This window comes from Achroia grisella, unplaced genomic scaffold (assembly GCF_030625045.1).
Source record: "Achroia grisella isolate CSIRO2021 unplaced genomic scaffold, CSIRO_AGI_Agris_v1 utg702, whole genome shotgun sequence".
NCBI lineage: Eukaryota > Metazoa > Arthropoda > Insecta > Lepidoptera > Pyralidae > Achroia > Achroia grisella.
The window spans coordinates 1,371,501-1,393,265 of NW_026712999.1; the positions used below are offsets into that span (position 1 = coordinate 1,371,501).

The following is a 21,765-nucleotide window of genomic DNA, read 5'->3' on the forward strand; positions in this document are numbered from 1 at the left end:
TTATATTTCTTCTAATCTACCATCCTTCAGGATTTTTACAAAAACTAATTGAAAATTCGGGACTTTTGTAATGAATGCTCTTAAATATGGTGCCGATACTTGGACACGTAATATTCCACTAAATTACTTATGATACAACTGGTTTCGTAGACTAGTCTTATGGTCAGTGTCCACATTTTTAGTAATAAACCGGCTCAGTGATCCACGGAAAGAGCTGTTTAGTCTGACGTTGCTTTTATACTAGACTCACATATTATTTTGTTTAGTCCGGACGAAGCATGTCCACGACGCGTTTCGATTGGCGCATTTCCAAAAATGGCAGGGCGTAGCAACAAATCTACCAATCAAACAGCGTCATCGAACGATGCCATCCGATTATTCGGAAAATGTGAGGCTATCGTAACTGTTTAAGTAGGAAACCATGCAGTCGCTAATAGAGCTGAACGAATTTGCAAATTGAAGTAATAGTCCACTAGAGCAGCTGAAATTTGAGCTTTACTGAAATTATAATAAGATTGTTTTAATTAATATTTTACCGATAACTTTCCGCCAGGAATGGATCATAAAGATCGCTCGCTTGTAAAGGCGAGCTCACGTGGTGGGTCACCTGACATATTATATTTGAAGAATAAAAAATGGATACTACATCCATTTTTTTTCTTAGAAATATATAATCTATACTAATATTTTTTTTATACTAATATGATGGCAAACAAGCATACGGCCCATCTGATGGTAAATAGTTACTGTAACTTATGGAGGCCTGGGATACCTATAAATGCAAAAGTGATCTATCTATTTATTACCTTTTCGTGAAAAGATATAAATGAATTTTAATGTGAAGATAGTAGATATATCACATCACGAGAACCACATAAGCTATCTTTAATGTAAAAAAAGCATACGTATTCCCGGTTTACAGTTACATTATTAATATATTATTCAATTGTTTCAGTTATTGTTTTCAATCTTGTATCACCTTATAGATTGAATCGTATACCCAAATATTCTGACGAACAGCCATCTCGAGAATATTTTAGAGAATTTGTCAATCCGTTTTCAGTGGATATAATCTCACTGGATAAAATACCAGTAATCAAGAATTGCTCAACATGTCCGAGAGTCTATTTCCCTATATGCGGTGATGACAACAAGACTTACACAAATGAATGCCGTTTAAACTGCGTCAACAAATTCTATACAAATAGGACACGCGAGGTTAAAAAAGTGCGATCGGGACCGTGTTTTATTTTTCCTGAATAAATGCTTCGATTATTCTTCTTGTATATTCCTCTTTCTTATATATTCTTCTCTATAATGTATATGTTGTATATTTTTAAATTGCGATACACTTATATTTTTTGGTACTATTCTTATTTAGCCGTAGCTTAACTTCCTTCTTTAAATTATTAGTACAACTATGTAATATTATGCTATCTGTGGTACAACTAAGCAAATGATGACTTCGTTTTAAACACAGTAAAATGAATCCAGCTAATATTTTAGTTAGTTGTTGGTAAATAAAATTTAATTCTTTGATCTTATTGTTTATTATTTACTTAGACTAATTATATTTGAAATAAAGTTGGATTAAAAAAATTTAAGAATATCATCTTATTTATCTTCTTTGTTATCTTACTTTTACTTGTATAATGTCATACAAATTGTCCCTACCAATTCAGTATAATATAACTAAGTATAGTAGTAGTCTCGCTCTTTGTATTACCCACAACGACGTGTCCCAAACATCTAGGGACAAAAAACAAAACGCGAAGGTAACATAAAAGAATCGAGATACAAACAACATAACAACAAATCTTCCTAAACACTCGGCCCCCGTTTCGACTAAACGGGTCAAATAAATGGGGCATTCCCAGCTATCAGCTATCTTTTTGTTCGCTTCGGTATACGTATAAAGTTAGACCATTGTATATTGGCACTGGAGATTAATTTATCTTAGACGTTAATTTATTTATTTCTACACTTGGTTATGTACAATACTAGGTGTTACCCGCGAATTTGTCTAGTTTATTTTTTTTAATATAAAAAGAAACAATTTATCTATTTGATAAATTTCACTGTAACTAAAAAGACCTGAATATTTAGTAAGTAGATAAAAAGTATAGTTTTTGAAATTAACAGATTAAAATATATATACATATATATATATATAAACACCTCTTTGGGCACTTTGTTGATCACGCCACAACCTACACACTTGCTGATTCCACCTTTTGCACTGAATAACTTGACCTCTATCGCGTATATCTCAGGCGGTATGGCAACGTCGCATTCTATTTTGCGATGTGGCCATATATATTCGTCGATAGTACGATATACTCGACACTTTTTTTACTAATAATTCGTGACTGAATGGCTCCGAACGGCTAAATTTTTGGTATACACAAAGACTTTTTGGCTCTGAATATATTCCAAAAATCAATTAATTATGTTGATCACTTTATATACTCGTCCTTACTGCGATACTTATTTACATCCGAATATATATAGATACCGTAACGGTCTATCAATTATGAATTTATTAATTTACTAATGTAGATATTTTATATTCGCAATGCTCCATACATGCAAGCTCCAGCAACGGTGGAGGCAGGGTCCCCCCTGCACCGTACACCGCACCCCGCGCACACAAACAAATTAGATATTTTTTGAATACACAAAGACTTTTTGGCTCTGTATATATATTTCAAAAATCAATTAATTATGTTGATCACTTTATATACTGGTCCTTACTGCGATACTTATTTTAATCCGAATATATATAGAAACCGTAACGGTCTATCAATTATGAATTTACTAATCTAGATATTTTATATTCGCAATGCTCCATACATGCAAGCTCCAGCAACGGTGGAGGCAAGGGGGAGCACCGTACACCGCACCCCGCGCACACAAACAAATTAGAATAAATTAAATTCATAAGATTATTTATATATTTCGACTGCCTCGGTGGTCACACCGCTTTACATCCGATGGTCGCGGGTTCGATTTCTCGCACGGTGCAAACAATTGTACTCATCGGTCATCGATTGTTTTCATCGGTCTGGGTGTTTTATATGTATATTATATATGTATTTACAAAATAAAAATATCTATATCAGTTCAGTATCAGTCTGTGTTAATTGTCCAGGGCTATTTATTATATATTTATAAACGGTTATCTTTTTCCATCCCACCGCTCGCTATCGACAGTGAATTCATAGAAATGTCATTCTAAAAACAATAATAGTTTTGTTTTTGTATTTCAAATACTAAATGCAAAATAGGTATTTTCAAAATACTTTTTCAAAATAAAGTACCTTTTGAATTTTTGTCCAAACCTCAGATATTTTATTTATTTTAGGTATATCAATCATTACATAGTAATATAAAAACAAAGTCGCTGTCGCATCTAACAGTACATAAACAAAGAAAGAAGACTTTTTGGCTCTGATACCGTAACGGCCTATGAATTATGAATTTATTATACCTAATCTAGATATTTTATATTCGCAATGCTACGTACATTGTAATATCCGCCTCCATTCATTGTAACGGTGGAGGGACTAAATAGTTGAATAAAACTGAATAAGCAGTTGCTACACTCTATAGGTACTGCGTCGTCGTCGTATGCTGTTCATTTTTTCACTCGTTTTGGCGCCAAGAGAGGGTCACATAGTCGTGGTCAAGTTAAGAACTTATAATTTAATTTTGATAACAATAGATACAAGTAAAAAGTAGGTATTATATTAATGTACGTAAGTACTGTACTTAAAAATATTTATTCTTTACTGTATGTACATTTGAAAAACTTAACACTTAAGGACTTGTACATATACACGTACATACTGCCATTTTCTCTTAAAGACATCCAGAGAAGCACTATTTATCAAATACGCGGGGTGCACCGACCTTTGACCTTATAACACCTGATTCGCGCGTAACGAATTACATTGCTACTTTTTGGTATTTTATAGTGGATATGTCACTATAAAATATTATTATTTCTTTAGATTATGACATAATAACATAGTTTACATGATTTTAAGGGAAACATACGATAAAAAAAAATCCCGTAAAATGTAAAAGATAAAAAATGGTTATTGTTGGTTATCCTTAAGAGATAGACATATACCATCACGGACTTTTTTGTTGACCTTATTTTGATACATCTCAAAGCACTAGACAACACGCATTTTCATTAAACAGTATTGTATTTTTTTATTTCTTTAACTTTAATGCACAAAAAAATTTGTACATGTGGCGGACTTAATATTTTGCCGCGTTATTTACCAGGCAACCATGAGTGGTGCAGCGAAAGATTATTGGCGGTGCACTAATATAAATAAGAAATGTCAAAAAAAGATTTATAAAGATAATAAAGATAAGCAAAATATACATTTCTATAAAAAAATAACAATATACATACATAAATATATATCTAAATATAACCCATAAATGTATAAATATTATATATAATTATAAGTACAGTCTCAAATTGAAAGTAAGAAAATCAGAAAATATAGAGAGAACTATATGGATATAACAGAAAGATGTGAAAAAAGGAGAAGGACAGTAAAAAAGTTACAAATTTAAATAATGTTCCCGCAATTTCTGTTTAAATGAATTTATTACATTATTATATATATTAGGCATACGACTAGCCTTATGACTGTTACTTTTTTTTAATCTATACATCTATACATGTAAATAAAATTGGAGTGTCTGTTTGTAATATTGAAATAACCGTTTTTTACTACTTGCATATGAATATAAATACGGTACATACACCAAAATAACATATTTTACAAGTTTTGTCTGTCTGTCTGTTTGTTTGTTCCGGCTAATCTCTGAAATAGCTGGACCGATTTTGACGGGACTTTTTTTGGCAAGTAGCTGATGTAATAAGGAGTAACTTACGCTACTGTTATTTTAGAAAAATAAAATAAAATTTCACGCGGACGAAGTCGCTGGGGCCAGCTAGTCTATAGATATATCGAGATTTAATGTTTAAGTTGCTATTATGTTGTTGACAAAATTTTACTGTAATGTTACTATTACGTTATCCTACACAATTTGTATTATTTTGGATGAATAAATAAATAAATAAATAATAATCTATACATCTATACATTTAATAAAAATTGGAGTGTCTGTTTGTAATATAGAAAAAACCGTTTTTTACTACATGCATATGAATATATATAAGGTACATATACCAAAATAACAATTTTTATAATTTTTGTCTGTCTGTCTGTCGGTCTGTTTGTTCCGGCTAATCTCTGAAATGGCTGGACCGATTTTGACGGTACTTTTTTTGGCAGGTAGCTGATTTATAAGGAGTAACTTAGGCTACTTTTATTTTAGAAAAATAAAGTTAATTCCACGCGGACGAAGTCGCGGGAACACCTTGTTTTTAATAAAAACATCTTTTTTGTGGTACTTGAGAATGTTGAAGCCTGTTGTTTGTAATATTGAAATAACCGTTTTTTACTACTTGCATATGAATATAAATACGGTACATACACCAAAATAAAATATTTTACAATTTTTGTCTGTCTGTCTGTTTGTTCCGGCTAATCTCTGAAATGGCTGGACCGATTTTGACGGGACTTTTTTTGGCAGGTAGCTGATGTAATAAGGAGTAACTTAGGCTACTTTTATTTTAGAAAAATAAAGTTAAAAACCACGTGGACGAAGTCGCGGGAACAGCTAGTGTATAATATATTAGAGATACCTACGTGTTTTTTTATTGATGACTAGCTGTACACGGGATTTCGTCCGTGTTAAATTTAACTTTATTTTTCTAAAATATAAGAAGTTAAATTCCACGCGGACGAAGTCGCGTGTACAGCTAGTTGTCGGTAGTCTAGCGATTTAGCTAGCACACTGCTTTGATTCCTGCTTGGTGGTCGAGGGTTCGATTCCTCGCACGCTGCAAACATTTGTATTCATGAGTATGATTGTTTGTAACGGTCTGGGTGTTTTCTATGTATAGATAATATATATGTATTTACGAAAAAAAATCTTTGTATTTATATCAGTACCCATAACATAATCTTCAGCTAGCTTAACTTGGGTCTAGATGAAGCTGTGTGAATTGTCCTGAGATTACTATTATTACTATAATAAATCTTTTCAAATCAGCCGATGTTTATTTTTGCCATAATACGTGCTGTTACCATGTGATAATATTACGTACGTACTTATTAAACTATTAACTTATTATTAAATTGTTTGTAACGGTCTGGGTGTTTTCTATGTATAGATAATATATATGTATTTACGAAAAAAATCTTTGTATTTATATCAGTACCCATAACATAATCTTCAGCTAGCTTAACTTGGGTCTAGATGAAGCTGTATGAATTGTCCTGAGATTACTATTATTATTAATTGGTACACAGGTAAACTACTAACTAGGCCATATTGGTGTTGTTTGTTATGGTGAAAAAACTAGTAGGTATATATATAAGTTACACGTACAATTTCAAAGACTTATTTCTTGAAAACTACTGGCTATTCTGAAATAAAACTTTAGTGTTTGTATATGTAATGTTTGCATATAAAATATGATTAAAGGTTACCAGTGTATTTACACTTTTACTGAACAAACAGAGTTGTTTAATACTGAAAATATTGTGTGGAAGGCATCAATTACTTTCAGTGCATGTATAGCTTTCTCTTTTCCTAATTATTATTATTATTAAGTTTAAAGTGGTTGAATTTTACGTAAGGGGTTTTTATACATTATTTCTAATGTACCATTTATTTTAAGTTTTTTAAACTCTATTCATCGAGACCTATCTAATGAGTCCAAACACGATATTTCTGCTGTAAGTTTTCGAAGAGTATGTTCATCATCTGATAATACTGGTGCCAGCATGAAGTCAAGGTTAACAGATAACTAATTACTTTTATTTCGTCAAAATCTTTAGATTACGTATAATAAATTCATAATATCGCTACCTATTCAAATCAAAACAAGTATTAGGTACTTCATGTACTAGTATATAAATTCATCAACACACAAGTAAATGATTTTTAAATATATTCAGAGCCAAAAAATCTTTGTGCATTTAAAAAAAATGCCGATACGGATTCACTATTGCAGGAAATTGTTGAAAAAATATATATCGAGTATAAGTATCTACTACTATCGACGAATACATTTGGCAACAACGCATGGTCTCGGCCGGAACGGCAACATCGCATATTAGAATACAAAGATAGTGATAGAAAGAGAGAGACAGTGGATCAGCAATATCTACGGATCGTGGCTGGATCAACTAAGTGTGCAAGTGTATATAAATATATATATATATATATACATTTGTCTTTAATTCAAAGGAAATATAAATAATGAACGCATCACATTTAAAACAGTATAAATAGTTAATAATTTAATAATAAGTTAATAGTTTAATAAGTACGTACGTAATATTATCACATGGTAACAGCACGTATTATGGCAAAAATAAACATCGGCTGATTTGAAAAGATTTATTATAGTAATAATAGTAATCTCAGGACAATTCACACAGCTTCATCTAGACCCAAGTTAAGCTAGCTGAAGATTATGTTATGGGTACTGATATAAATACAAAGATTTTTTTCGTAAATACATATATATTATCTAGACATAGAAAACACCCAGACCGTTACAAACAATCATACTCATGAATACAAATGTTTGCAGCGTGCGAGGAATCGAACCCTCGACTACCAAGCAGGAATCAAAGCAGTGTGCTAGCGAAATCGCTAGACTACCGACAACTAGCTGTACACGCGACTTCGTCCGCGTGGAATTTAACTTCTTATATTTTAGAAAAATAAAGTTAAATTCAACACGGACGAAATCCCGTGTACAGCTAGTCATCAATAAAAAAACACGTAGGTATCTCTAATATATTATACACTAGCTGTTCCCGCGACTTCGTCCACGTGGTTTTTAACTTTATTTTTCTAAAATAAAAGTAGCCTAAGTTACTCCTTATTACATCAGCTACCTGCCAAAAAAAGTCCCGTCAAAATCGGTCCAGCCATTTCAGAGATTAGCCGGAACAAACAGACAGACAGACAAAAATTGTAAAATATGTTATTTTGGTGTATGTACCGTATTTATATTCATATGCAAGTAGTAAAAAACGGTTATTTCAATATTACAAACAACAGGCTTCAACATTCTCAAGTACCACAAAAAAGATGTTTTTATTAAAAACAAGGTGTTCCCGCGACTTCGTCCGCGTGGAATTTAACTTTATTTTTCTAAAATAAAAGTAACCTAAGTTACTCCTTATAAATTAGCTACCTGCCAAAAAAAAGTACCGTCAAAATCGGTCCAGCCATTTCAGAGATTAGCCGGAACAAACAGACAGACAGACAGACAGACTAAAATTATAAAAATAGTTATTTTGGTATATGTACCTTATATATATTCATATGCATGTAGTAAAAAACGGTTTTTTCAATATTACAAACAGACACTCCAATTTTTATTAAATGTATAGATGTATAGATTATTATTTATTTATTTATTTATTTATTCATCCAAAATAATACAAATTGTGTAGGATAACGTAATAGTAACATTACAGTAAAATTTTGTCAATAACATAATAGCAACTTAAACATTAAATCTCGGTATATCTATAGACTAGCTGGCCCCAGCGACTTCGTCCGCGTGAAATTTTATTTTATTTTTCTAAAATAACAGTAGCGTAAGTTACTCCTTATTACATCAGCTACTTGCCAAAAAAAGTCCCGTCAAAATCGGTCCAGCTATTTCAGAGATTAGCCGGAACAAACAGACAGACAGACAGACTGTACTATGCTATACTATGTATTGATTGATATACCTAAAATAAATATAATATCTGAGGTTTGAACAAAAACTCAAAGGGTAATTTATTTTGAAAAAGTATTTTGAAAATACCTATTTTGCTTTTAGTGTTATAGTACTTTAACTGTTATGTTTTAAGTAACAATGTTTAATTATAATTAATACTACTGCACCAACACTCCGATCGTGCAAAAAAATTTGCTGTTTCATTATTTTTTAGTTCAATTAGTGGTCTACCTAAGTTCTGGGCTAAGGGGGGGGAGAGTCATGACGCCCCCATGACTCCCATGACCTCCATGACGCTCCCCCCTAGATCCGCCGTTGCGTCTTCTCTTTATTCGCTCAGTAACGTTGTTACAAAAGAAAAGATTCCCATCCAAAAAATAACAAGTATTGAGGTTTGATCTGGAGTCACGTTACTCCAGACTGATTTCTATAAATATTTAGATTAGGTAGACTATTATTTTTGAAATACTAGCTAGACATTATTAAGTTACTGTAGCCATAATGTAGTAGCCCAAACGTGCCAATGAGGAAGCCCTTGGCAAATGCTGCACCCTGATTGGCCCGTTTGAATTGGATCAAGAACTGCTCGTATGCCAAAAAGGTGGATTTGTATAAAATCGTGTATAAATCGCTTAATTATTATTATTACTCGTCGTGACAGTTGTGGCTCAAAACGGATCAACATTTATATATGGTCATCTGGCATTAGATCAACAAAAGGCCTCCGGATCAACAAGTGAAAAAGGATCAACAAAAAACTACCTATACGGCACGTCTGAGCCACAAAGTGCCCAAGGGGATATTTATATATATATATATATATATATATATATATATATAAACCACAAATCAAGCATGTTTAAACTTCAGCGTAAGAAGAGGAGTGATATATTTGCGCTTCAATGAAAAAGAAGCTGTATTATATTTATGTAGCATTATAACTACTAGATGTATGGACCAATTATAAGACGGTTTTTATTGGTTGAAAGCTGACATTATCGATATTGTTCTCAGTTATAAATTGAAAAGATCTGTTCAAGTGTTTGAAGACTATATAAACTTATTTTTAATAGACGAAGGGATTTCATAGACTTTTTCTTGTTCATTTATTCTATTTATACAATTGTTTATATAAAGTAAGAGGTTAAATTATGAAATTGTTTTTCGATTTTAATAAAACTTAAAATAAAGAAAAATAACTCTATGTCACAGAAATAAATATTAAAATACATCGAGTGCTAATTCCCTCTGGTCGTACTACAATCACCTTAGAAATGTCGCGACACACCAAATTGGATTTCGTCCCATCGACCGGGACATAAGGCATGTCACGACTATACATTATGTTGTAGCGTTGTGGATGGACTTGTAATCTTTCTCGCACATGTATTATATTGAAAACTCAGCCCAGTCCCTTTATCTGGAACGTGGAAAAGGATTTCATGTTTCCACAATATGAATTGTCCTTTTCTTGATCTCGATATATTTTTTTTATGTTAATGTATTACTTTTTCTTTTAATATTTTTATTATAAGAAATTATATACTTTTTTCTGTAAATGCTATGGCTATCAAGCTGATATCCCATTTGATGGTTATTATTTTTTCGAACTATTCTAATGCCGGTGAACCTGTAAAAGTCTTTCCAAGTTCACTGAACTTTTTTTTATAACACAGAGGACAAACGAGCATACGGCTCACCTGATGCTAAGTGATTACCGCACCCGCAACACCAGGTGAATTGCAAGTACGTTGTCAGGCTTTTAAAAAGGAATAAGCTCTTTTCTTGAAGGTTTCAATATCGTATCGGTTCGGAAATACCATTACTGGAAGGTGATTCCACAGCTGGTATTACTCAGAACTATGGGGAGCGAATATAAATGGCAAGACCAATGGATCGCTTGAAGGCCAACTCTTGCCTATCGCATACGTCTTTAGTCTGAAGGCACCGCTAGGGGTACGAACCTCAGCTCAAGCCGTGGTAATTTTAATCCCCGTTTGAATTAGACGAGGGATCGACCGGGGCCACCGGTGTGGAGCTTGTTTGCGCTGTAGGTCGTCGTCTTCACCGGCAAGGATGGTGTCGTATTGCCATGTATCTGGAATAGCGTGGTAGGGACGAAACCAATGCAATGGACGGTAAATGTTTACCGTTGATTATATATGTTTACAGACTGCAGACATTAATTATGAGTAGTCATTTCCGACGACTAAGATGTCAGGACTCTTATCCTAAAACGACCAGCATGGACTAAATTTAAATGCCACGTGTATTAATATTAATTTTTAACCACAATCTAAGTGCAAATGCATTGCAAGTTGCACGAAAGGCTTCAATTTTAATGGGCCATTATGGGAATTAGCAATAATAAACGTTACTGCTGAAACAACAGTAGTAAAATAATATAGTTCTGGTCATTATTTCCATATGCTTGCAATTTATGTAACGATTTCAAAATGTTTCCATCTATACGTAAGTTCTGGTATTTACGGCATTTTATCGGCATATACATAGAGGTAAATTGTAAAAAATCTTAGTGGATTCCTCAGTCTCGCTTATTTCGGCCGCCAAGCAGCTTATTTTGTCAGCTGTTTTGTCAGCATATTTTTATATGCCACTTTTTTATATTGTTTTTGAATCCCAGCATCCAATTAAAGAGATTAATTTTCATTAATTGGCAAGTAAATCAACTGTCATTTTTAAAATCAAGTCCTTCACATTAATTACTTATTTGGATGTGATATGGTACAGAACTCTAATATTGTATTGAAAATCCAGTTTAGCGAATAATAGGACATACTAAGACAAAAATGTATTTTATTTAATTTTTTTCATTAAAGTATTTATGAAAAATGTTTAATTTATTAAATGTCAGTTCTGCTTAAGTAATTGTTTATTCCTAATTTACACGTTTAGTACAGTATAGTATCAATTCTGTCAATCGGCTCTTAACAAGAATTATTTAATGGAAAATAAGATATTTATTGTCGACGTTTCGACTAGGCTGCACGTGCCATGGTCGCGAGCTAACTGAAGTAACAATTCAAATTTTAGTACATGTCACCACATTTTTCAACTACCGTCACTAGATTCTTAAATGGAATTGAAAATAATTTGTTTTTAAATAAACTCGTATTTCACCGATATTTTTTTTTACAGTATCGACGTTTTTACTATGCATTTCGATTGTAACCAGTAAACCACAACGTTATGCATCACCTTTTGAAATTCAAGACTATTATATGGCAAACATAACCGATCCTTTACCAGCATTGGAGAAAATAACTAATTGTCGATGTCCCAGGATATATATTCCTGTATGCGGCACAGACAATAGAACGTACACGAATATATGTTGGATGAATTGCAAGAATGAGAAGAATGAGAAAAAAAGAAAAGCTGTTACAGTTTTTTATATGGGCATATGTTTAAACTTCTTAGATGCATTTGATTGTCCGAAAGGACATGTTGTGTGTTATATTCGTCTTTTATTTCCGCTGTCGTGCTTCTTTTCATTGCTGTAATATTATAAAATAGATCTTTTTTATGTAGTTGGAATAGCAAACAAAGTGATGACCCACTGATTGTAAATGGTAACCATTGCCTATAACTGCTACCAGAGCCGCGTTAACGTCTCTGGTAGCACTTACATGTTGCCATTCCGATGTAAAAATAAAAATAGTAACTTCACAGGCTGCTGAAATAGGTGGCACAACTACGACTTCGTGGATAGTCTACACTAGTAAATTAGGGAAAAAAGCATATAAAACGCATGTAAGAAACATAGCCAGTGTGCCAATATTAGGCATACTAAATTCTTCTATTCAAAAGAGAAACCTACCCTAGCAGATAAAGTATTGTGTAAAATAATCATAAACTCTACGAAGGATCATATATTACATCTTTGATCTCCGACGAATAGATTAATAACGCATGAAAGAAACTGCGGGTTCCTGAAAACTACGGTGTAGTTATGCCTTTATATTTTATAATTTTCCTGTCAAATTTCACCTTTTAAACTGGCACAGAGCTGCAAGAAAAATGTCAGAAAAAGTTACCAGTTACAAAGTACCGTCTGATAATTATCACAGGGTAACTTTATAAAAACTTTTTTATGACACATCTTCGTATATATTTGTTTAATAGTTACATAAAAGAGATGAAGCTCCCAAAAGGAATATTTTTTCAAAAATTTTACCTTCTTTTTATAGATACTCGCTTCTATTGGTCATAGCGTCATATAATGTAGCTTATATCCTTATATATATTATAACATGACCATAAAATAGTTTTTAATTAGAATTAGTTCCTCAGATTAGCGCATTCAACCGAACAAACTCTTCAGATTTATAATATAAGTATAAATTTATTAATAATACCGACATGACATAAACTCAATATCAAATTGAATTACATTATGAAAATACGACCAGGTAAGTTCCATTCAGACAGAACTGGTATGCTCTTAAGCAGATATTGATTTCTCGAGGCATGAAATGGTAGTGCACTGTAAAGTTAGACATTAGACTTGAGTCTGCTGAAGTGAGATGATCTGAGAAGTCGTATCTAAAGTCGATCAATAGATATTCTATGTATAGCAGTTAACCCTCCATTAATTAGGTAATAAAATTTTCAAACAATTAGGTAATTAAATTATGTCCAGATCAAATTTACAAGTATAAAAAAAAGACAAAACAAATTAACCTCTTGCACATAGGTTAAAGGACGAGATATGATGTGTATGAATTTACATGGTACAGAGGCATTACAAGGTCCTCGGTGATCTAGCGATTTAGCACACCGCCATGCTTCCGATAGTCGCGGGTTCGATCCCTCGCACGGCACAAACATTTGTATTCATGAATATGATTTTTTGTATTGGTCTGGGTGTTTTTTATGTATAATATGTATACATTTACATATACATTACATTTTACAAACATATTTGCCATTTAAAAGACATAATGAAAACTATAAGTTCTTTAGTTATATTATTAACATAAATTAGTTTACAATTTATGTCCTTTCGTTAATTTAAATTGACATCTAATTTATAGTCACTGTTTTTAGATTAGTGCTATGATATATTGCTTGGTAATGGGTAATAAAATATTACATTTCAAACAAATTGCTAACTCAATAAATCGAGGGATAAGCACGTTTTATAATTGCCCATAATTAATGCCTCTTGCAGCAAATGATTCAAAGCTTTGACAATACAAAGTACCTACATACTCGATATTTCCAGTTTCAATAAATTCTGAGAATATTATATTACAATAGTCACTTATCAAAAATAATGATATTTAAATATTGTAAGTATTTAATCTGTTATATTAAATGGGCAATCTTTCATACAGATGCATATTTTTTTTCGTATCTGATAGAAATAATTCCTACGATTTAAATAAAAAAATATTTAGATAAGATATTGCTATTTAAGTTTATTATTAATCTTTATAGAAAGGAACGATTTTAAAATTATTTTTTTTATAAAAAACTACATTGTACTAACATTATACGTCATGTATTAAATGTTTAAGGTAATTGAATTGTATTTTAGCAAATAATGTTTAATGGCACTACATTTCAACCCACTTCTAGTTTACTACTAAAGATTTTTTTATAAAATTACCGATCGATATAATTTGTGTGTAAGATGTTGAAAAAATATTTTTTTTCATTGCTATAAAAAATACTAACGTCTTCTATCTACTATCTTATAGATTATACATTATGACGTTAAAATTTGTTTTATCTTATTTCTTATATCACAACATGCATACATGTGTATTACTCCTAGAATAGGAAGTACATCGCTTTGAAATAAAATATCTCTGTAAAATTGAGAAATGGCATGTGTAGGATACTTTATCTCGCACACGTAGAAAAAGTGGGATAAAAATAAATCTAGCTTTTACATGCGTCTTTGTCTAAATTTTCTTGAGATAATTAACAGGTAGCCAATATACATTCTTGTAATACAATCTATCCTCAAGTCACATTTGATTAAGATTCTTTAGTAATGAAAAGGTTAACGCCTAAACGACTGAATGAATATGAAAGTTGAGGTAAAGGCTAAATATATGTAATTAAAATAAAAAAAACTAATAAATAACAGGTATTTTAGACATTATCCATAAATTATATCACACGTAAAGGGAAAAGAAGAAGCAGAGTGACATTGTGGGTTCTAAATTTTCTCATATGTCAAAGCTAATGCTATTAAAGTATTAAACACGCTATTTTAATTAAGTAATTATTAGGTATAAAAAGGAGATAAATACATAGTTATTAGAGGCTACTATAAACTATGTCATACTTAAAGGGGTAAGAAAGTCGTCGAAAAACTGTGACATTTTGTGACAAGTGGTTCTAAATTTTGTGTGTCACTTGACAAATCTAAAACATGAAATGTATTAAAATGCGTTGTTTTAATTACATAGGTATAGTCTAGGTGAATAATTCGGAGAAGTCTCAGAATGTGACCTGGTATGACAAACACGGGGTCGGATGAATTACAGGGTTTGAACCTATACTTTTTGCAGATTTCGCAATAATATTAACACTTGCAATTATACCACAAACAAACCAAGTATTGGATTGGATTTCAAGATGGTTTTGGCGCGCTCCGAAACCGATATACAAAAATATGTTGCCGTCGTTGTCGAAACGTATGGCCTGCAGGGAATGTCCAAACATATACTATCCAGTTTGCAGCTCACAAAACAAAACGTATATGAACATGTGCCACTTTAATTGTTTGAATATGACGAGATCAGTCAGGATTGTAAGAAGTGGTGTTTGTATTTATTATTAACTAGATTATTAGTACTGTTGTGTTATTTGGATAAATAAACACTATAAATAGTTTAATTTTTATATATTTTTAAGTATTAATTACTTAAACCTTATTGCTGTTAATAAGTATGTCATTAATTTTAATAATGACTAAACTGAAAGAAATTTAATAATGAAGTATAATATCATGACAATTTGCACAAAATCATTTAGTCCCAAGCTAAGCAGAGATTATCTACGTTATTAGGACATATAAACGTAATAATAATACATAGATATATTTTAAGATATGATATTTTTTGACCGTAGTACAAAGTGTAGTTATATAGAAAGACGAAGCTGTTATGCCCATGTACCCTTTATTTGTACTACTAATCACCCCCAACACCAAAACCTCCAACTTACAAAAAATCTGCTTTGCGGTTGAAATGAGTTAAACACAGATGCAATTTTTTTTATTAAAAGTTTTGGGTTATTTCTAGGTGCTAAAGAGAACCACTGCGATCTGCATAGATCTATTGAGCTTGCCCTTTTCTAGAGTTCTCTGCCTAGGGCCACAGGGACAAGAATTGAAGTATATTCTTAGGAGCTATGCTTTTTATCTCCTCAGAATAGACTATGTACCTTCCAACGGACTATTTCGTTTTGCATGAGTGGGCTACAACCACAGAATGCGTAGTGGTTTTTCTCTTCCATTTGGCAAAATCTACCAATCTTTGTTAAGTATATGGGCTTGATCTGGATTATATTTATATATATTTAAATAAAATAACAAAGCAAACGTTTATCTAATTTAATTTTATATGAGACATACAGATACCCCATGCGCGCTTATACAAGATATAATGTACGTATTCCATATTACTCCCTTCCAGAGACCGTTCCTACGGGCGATAATAATCTGGAAATTTTATTATACGTCCTAATCTTGTTCTAATTTAATTTTTTCAGTGCAGGCGTATCGTCGGTACATTAGTAACAAAGTCATCTGAAAATAGATGGCAGTACAATTCAGTCTACATGACATTATTTTGTAAAGATCTCTATATAATAGATATGTAGGTAACTGTATCGTGTACCTCATTAGGGACGATTCATCATCTCAATGTAAATGTGTGGTTAAGTCGTTAAAAATAAATATGCAGATATGGTTTTATGTGCCAATGTATATACCTATTATGTTATGGTTTATTTTACATTCCATGCCTATTTTTTTGATATGTTGTAACGCTGTCTGCGTCAATAAATTCTCCCGGTATAGCGTAGCGGTTCTTGATAGACCATTTTATACTCGTACGTATCAAAATCGGGCTTATATTTTTTATTTCAATCGTTATGTGTAAGAGACTGGTTTTAGTTACAATTAATTTACTGGTATATTTCATGTATTCTACGATGTCTCTCTTTTCCATTAATGAGGATGATATGCTATATCTTATATATAAATTTTGTATCACAGTGTTAGATTCCATATTTCTCCCTGTTACTATTTTGATGAAATTTATCCAATATGTATAGCTTGCGACTGTTTGAGGTTGTTATCTATTTTTTATACCCCTAAGTCATAGGGGTGGCCTACCCCGATTTCCAAAAATATTTTTTTGTATTATGGACAATTTTTTATTTATTTATAATGTTACATTGAAAATACATACACGCCTAAATTTTCACCCGTCTTTCACCAACCCCTATTTTTAATAGCGATATTCTTACAAATATTATAAATGCTAAAGTATATACTGATTTAATTGAAATTTGGTAGACAGATAATGTAGACCCTGAGAAAGGCTACTTTTTAATGCGAAAAAGTATTGAAAGGGGAAATGAAAGGCTATATGAGGATATCGTAATTTTAAAGTCAGATCTTGTAAGATTAAGTGAATATGTTATTTTTACCTGAGATGTTTTTCATTATTAACACGTTATTTAGTGCGAAATTGTGTATATTACAATAAAATTTAACGAGAAAAAATATTATAATGATGTCACTGGGACATCTCATTGCCTTACTAAACTATATCGTCCGTTAGTCGCGAAGTTCTTTCATATGGAGAATACACGAGAGGCGCGCTTAATTGGTTAGTAGATGAGGTAGTCACCGTCTTTATATTGCTGTAATGCAGCACCAATTACTTTATCTGATACATACGTAGTAATACATATGGGATGTTACAAATGTTTTTATTACGAAGTGTGTAATATTGACTGAGTTATCAGAACCAATCAGAGAATAATGTGTGCTTATTTTGAACTTGATAACATTCTGAATTACATTCGTAAATATCTTTCAATATCTTTAGCGGTGATAAACCAGGTTATGTACTACTACTAGTATTGTTCCATCGGCTGATAAAGTTGATGAACAAAAATAAAACAATGCATTTTGCAATATTAAAAATATATTCATCTAATATTTTTGGCATTATTTTTAAGTTTCTTCCAAATACAAGAAAATCGACATGGGATAGTTATGTACCTACATTAATTTCAAGATACTTTTTGAAATGTATGAAATGTATGTAAGAAATGTATTTACCTACATTAAAATATAATTTTTGACATGTATGAAATGTATGATTAACAGGAATCTACATTAAAATATAATTTTTGAAATGTATGACTGTGTGTGTATGAAAGAAATGTATGTACCTACATAAAAAGTTCATTTTTGAAATGTATGAAATGTATGAAAGAAATGTATGTATGTACCTACATTAGAAGATAATTTTTGCTATTTTTAGTTTGTCTGGTCGAGGCGGCGTGGTGTGCAGGATATATGTATGAAAAAATGTATGTACCTACAAGTTCAGCTTTTTGAAATGTATGAAATTTATGAAAGAAATGTATGTATGTACCTACATTGAAAAGAAATTTTTGATGTATGAAATGTAGAACCTACATAAAAAGTTCATTTTTGAAATGTATGGAAATGTATGAAAGAAATGTATGTACCTACATTAAAAGATAATTTTTGACATGATGAAATGTATGAAAGAAATGTGTGTACCTACATTAAAAGATAATTTTTGAAATGTATGCACCGTTTACAATAACAATACACGTTAAACATCATACGTGGGAAGACACAGAGTCATACGCAAGTTAAAAACAAACTGCTATGATATATTAATGAAACAGGAAAATCAACGTTTATGGTATTCGAGTTAGGGTCGATTTCTCTCTTTTTTTTAAATACTATTTTAATCTTACCAGTTGCCAATATTCGAAGACAGCTGACGATTCGTACTCGATATTTTAAGATTATTATGTAATCGATTATTCAGTACAAATGTAAATAACCAACGACACTAATAATGTACTACTATATTCCTGGAATCTTTGAAACGGAACACTGCGGTATAATACATAATAATGGATACTGTTCACAACGACTCATTAAAAGCATCATCGAATAATGCGCTGTAATAAATCACCGTTTCCTGTGTTATCGATTATTAAAAAAAATCGATAATACTTCTGGAATGTTTTATTTTTAATATGACAACACTTCATACATAAGTATTATTGAAATAGTTTTACTTGTTTTTCGCGCTTAGACGTTTAATAAGCTTGTTTTTAAAAATTTTTATATGTTTAATGGACAATAATAATATATTTGCTTATTATTGGAAAATATAAAAAAGACATTTAATTAGGCCGATACAAATGACGACAATGCCATCTATGAAAGCATTTTGAAAACATTGAGCCCCATATTAGCACTGATTAAAGTGTAATTAAGCTATTGGAAAATGACATATATGAGTAAATATATGTGTTTTAATGTAATTTTTTCTTTAAAAAACGCATTTTTATTTCATTTTAACATGTATATATAACTTTTTAAAAATTGATTATATATATTTTTGAAAACACACGTTTATCTGTTTTTTAAAACGTTTGACAAGAACTATGAAGAATTCGCGCGCGATACCAATCACGCCATCAATATATGCAACTTTTAGCAATAATAATGGCTACTTCCTCATCGTGTGCCACTGGTAGTAGTAATCAGTGAGAACCCTAGTTATGATAAATATAATGTTTTTACTCAAGAGGTACCCATATAGACGACTTTATAAAAAAATTACTTCTGCTCAGTTACATACAGTACAGCTCCATTCGAAACTACGGTACATAAACAAGCTACTGATCACTCACAAATGGAATAAATAATGAGCTACAAAACGTTCAACCTTTTTCCGGTTTTATACCGGTAAGCGATTCATTTTAAAATCCAATTAAGTAGGAACGAAGACACGTGTATAGCTAGCATACATATATAATCACGTTTCAATTATTATTTCTTAACATTTCAGTTTCATTGGTTATAATGAGCACGCATTTTATCGTAATTAATATACTAAAACGGTTTTAATGATTTCGTACTTTAACGCCATTTATTAATTACTTACAACTCTTTTTAAAAAGGCATATCATTAAACATATGTTTCACATCAATAGAATTGAAGTCAAAATATTCTAATAATGATTTTCTTTTACTATTGTAAGTAATCAGTATATTCATTATTATGTATAATCCCTATAGTTCATAATGGGGTAGACAAGAAATATACATAACTAGCGATCCGTCCCGGCTTCTCATGGATGTCTTAGAAATCTTGAATTTCTCGGCTTCTTCTATACACACATGTATTATACATATAAACCTTCCTCTCGAATCACTCTATCTAGTGCTAAATCCGTTGCGTTATTCAAAAGATATAAGTGAACAAATAGCAGCAGCGACTTTGTTTCAAACTATGTGAAGATATTATTATATTATATAACAGGAATGGTAAAGTACCTGACAACCCATCTGAATGTAAGTGGTAATCATCGCTTATACATATGAAGTAGCACGGACTCGTTATCATCAGACGCCTTTAGTATACAATGCGTTGACAATCTGAACTAATTGTCAACTCATGAGCCGTATACCGAGGGTACGGATCGTATAATTGCACTGCCTTATCTCTTACACTGCTCTATCTCTGCCTCGCCTTATAACTCCAAATGAAACACATGTTACAAAAAAGCTGTTTAACACTTAAAGTAAGAGAACGAAATGCCCAAGCAAACAACTTTGTACAAAGTCTATCTCTATCTAACCAAATATTATTATATAAATAATAATAATTTATTGCAATATTAAGTTGTGATACATAGTTAAGTTGTTCATAACTGTGAAAATACATTTAAACATACAAGTGTAATCGTGCCATCTGAATCTTTTTGTGAACATATTTCTATTATATAAACAAAAAAAGGAAACAAAAGAAATATGAATCGTGACTTTGTGTACCGAAAGAAAAGATTTCATCATTAACCTCTTTTAATTTACTTTCAGTTTGTGTGTTATCATTATTCTTACTTCAGACATCAATATCTCAGATTGATGAAATTCTGCCACCATTAGCTATGTCAAGGCCATGTGATAAATGTCCAAACGTGTACTTTCCAGTGTGTACCACAGACAATAAAACGTACATGAACGTCTGCCTGTTCAACTGTTTGAACAGGACCAGAGTCAAGATAGTGAGAAGGGGAGTGTGCATGTATTTTTAACCCCAATTGATAATAGAAGGGTACAATTTTAACATGTTTATCAGTGTATCTATATGTTTATGTATCTTCGGCGTCATAGCTCCCAAATGGATGAACTAATTTTGATAAAGTTTTTCGTTTAAAACTTGACGTGATCGAGATGATTCATAGATATAATTAAGATCTATTAGATCTTTGAAGACTATCAACTATCAATTTCCCAAGTGACGAATATTTTTCACCTCTTTTAATTGTAATGGTTAAAGAAATAAACATATTCGTCTAAATTTTTGTGTGATCTAATCAACCAATTAATTTTCCACTACTGTCTTAGTTCGCGATGATTACGGGATCGATTCCAAAACTGCGTAATACAAAACTATATCCTTCTCTACTGAGGTCATCATCAATATTGTGTATTGTGCGGGAAATATATACATGCAGATGAATATTTTATAAATCAAAGAAGTTTGAGACTAGATGGATCTTCAAGTAACTTCGAAATATTCTTATTTATTTTATCAATCAAGAGGCAAATATTATTATTAAAATCTATATACTAATCTCTA

General features: G+C 31.5%; 1 protein-coding gene across 1 annotated transcript; it reads left to right on the forward strand.

The window, feature by feature from the left end:
- The first annotated feature begins 315 nt into the window (after window positions 1-315).
- LOC131850109 (serine protease inhibitor dipetalogastin-like) lies at window positions 316-12,372 on the forward strand. Its single transcript, XM_059200276.1, has 3 exons — window positions 316-388; window positions 956-1,243; window positions 12,008-12,372. Exons 1-3 carry the CDS (start codon window positions 316-318, stop codon window positions 12,370-12,372), a joined length of 726 nt encoding a protein of 241 aa, XP_059056259.1.
- The last annotated feature ends 9,393 nt before the right edge of the window (window positions 12,373-21,765 follow it).

Bases quoted from the DNA above. Each gene is read 5' to 3' on its own strand.
- LOC131850109 (XM_059200276.1), top strand. From the start codon at position 316: ATGGCAGGGCGTAGCAACAAATCTACCAATCAAACAGCGTCATCGAAC. The intron at 389-955 runs GTGAGGCTATCG...CAATTGTTTCAG, and splicing joins CATCCGATTATTCGGAAAAT to TTATTGTTTTCAATCTTGTA. The intron at 1,244-12,007 runs GTTTTATTTTTC...TTTTTTTTACAG, and splicing joins AAAAGTGCGATCGGGACCGT to TATCGACGTTTTTACTATGC.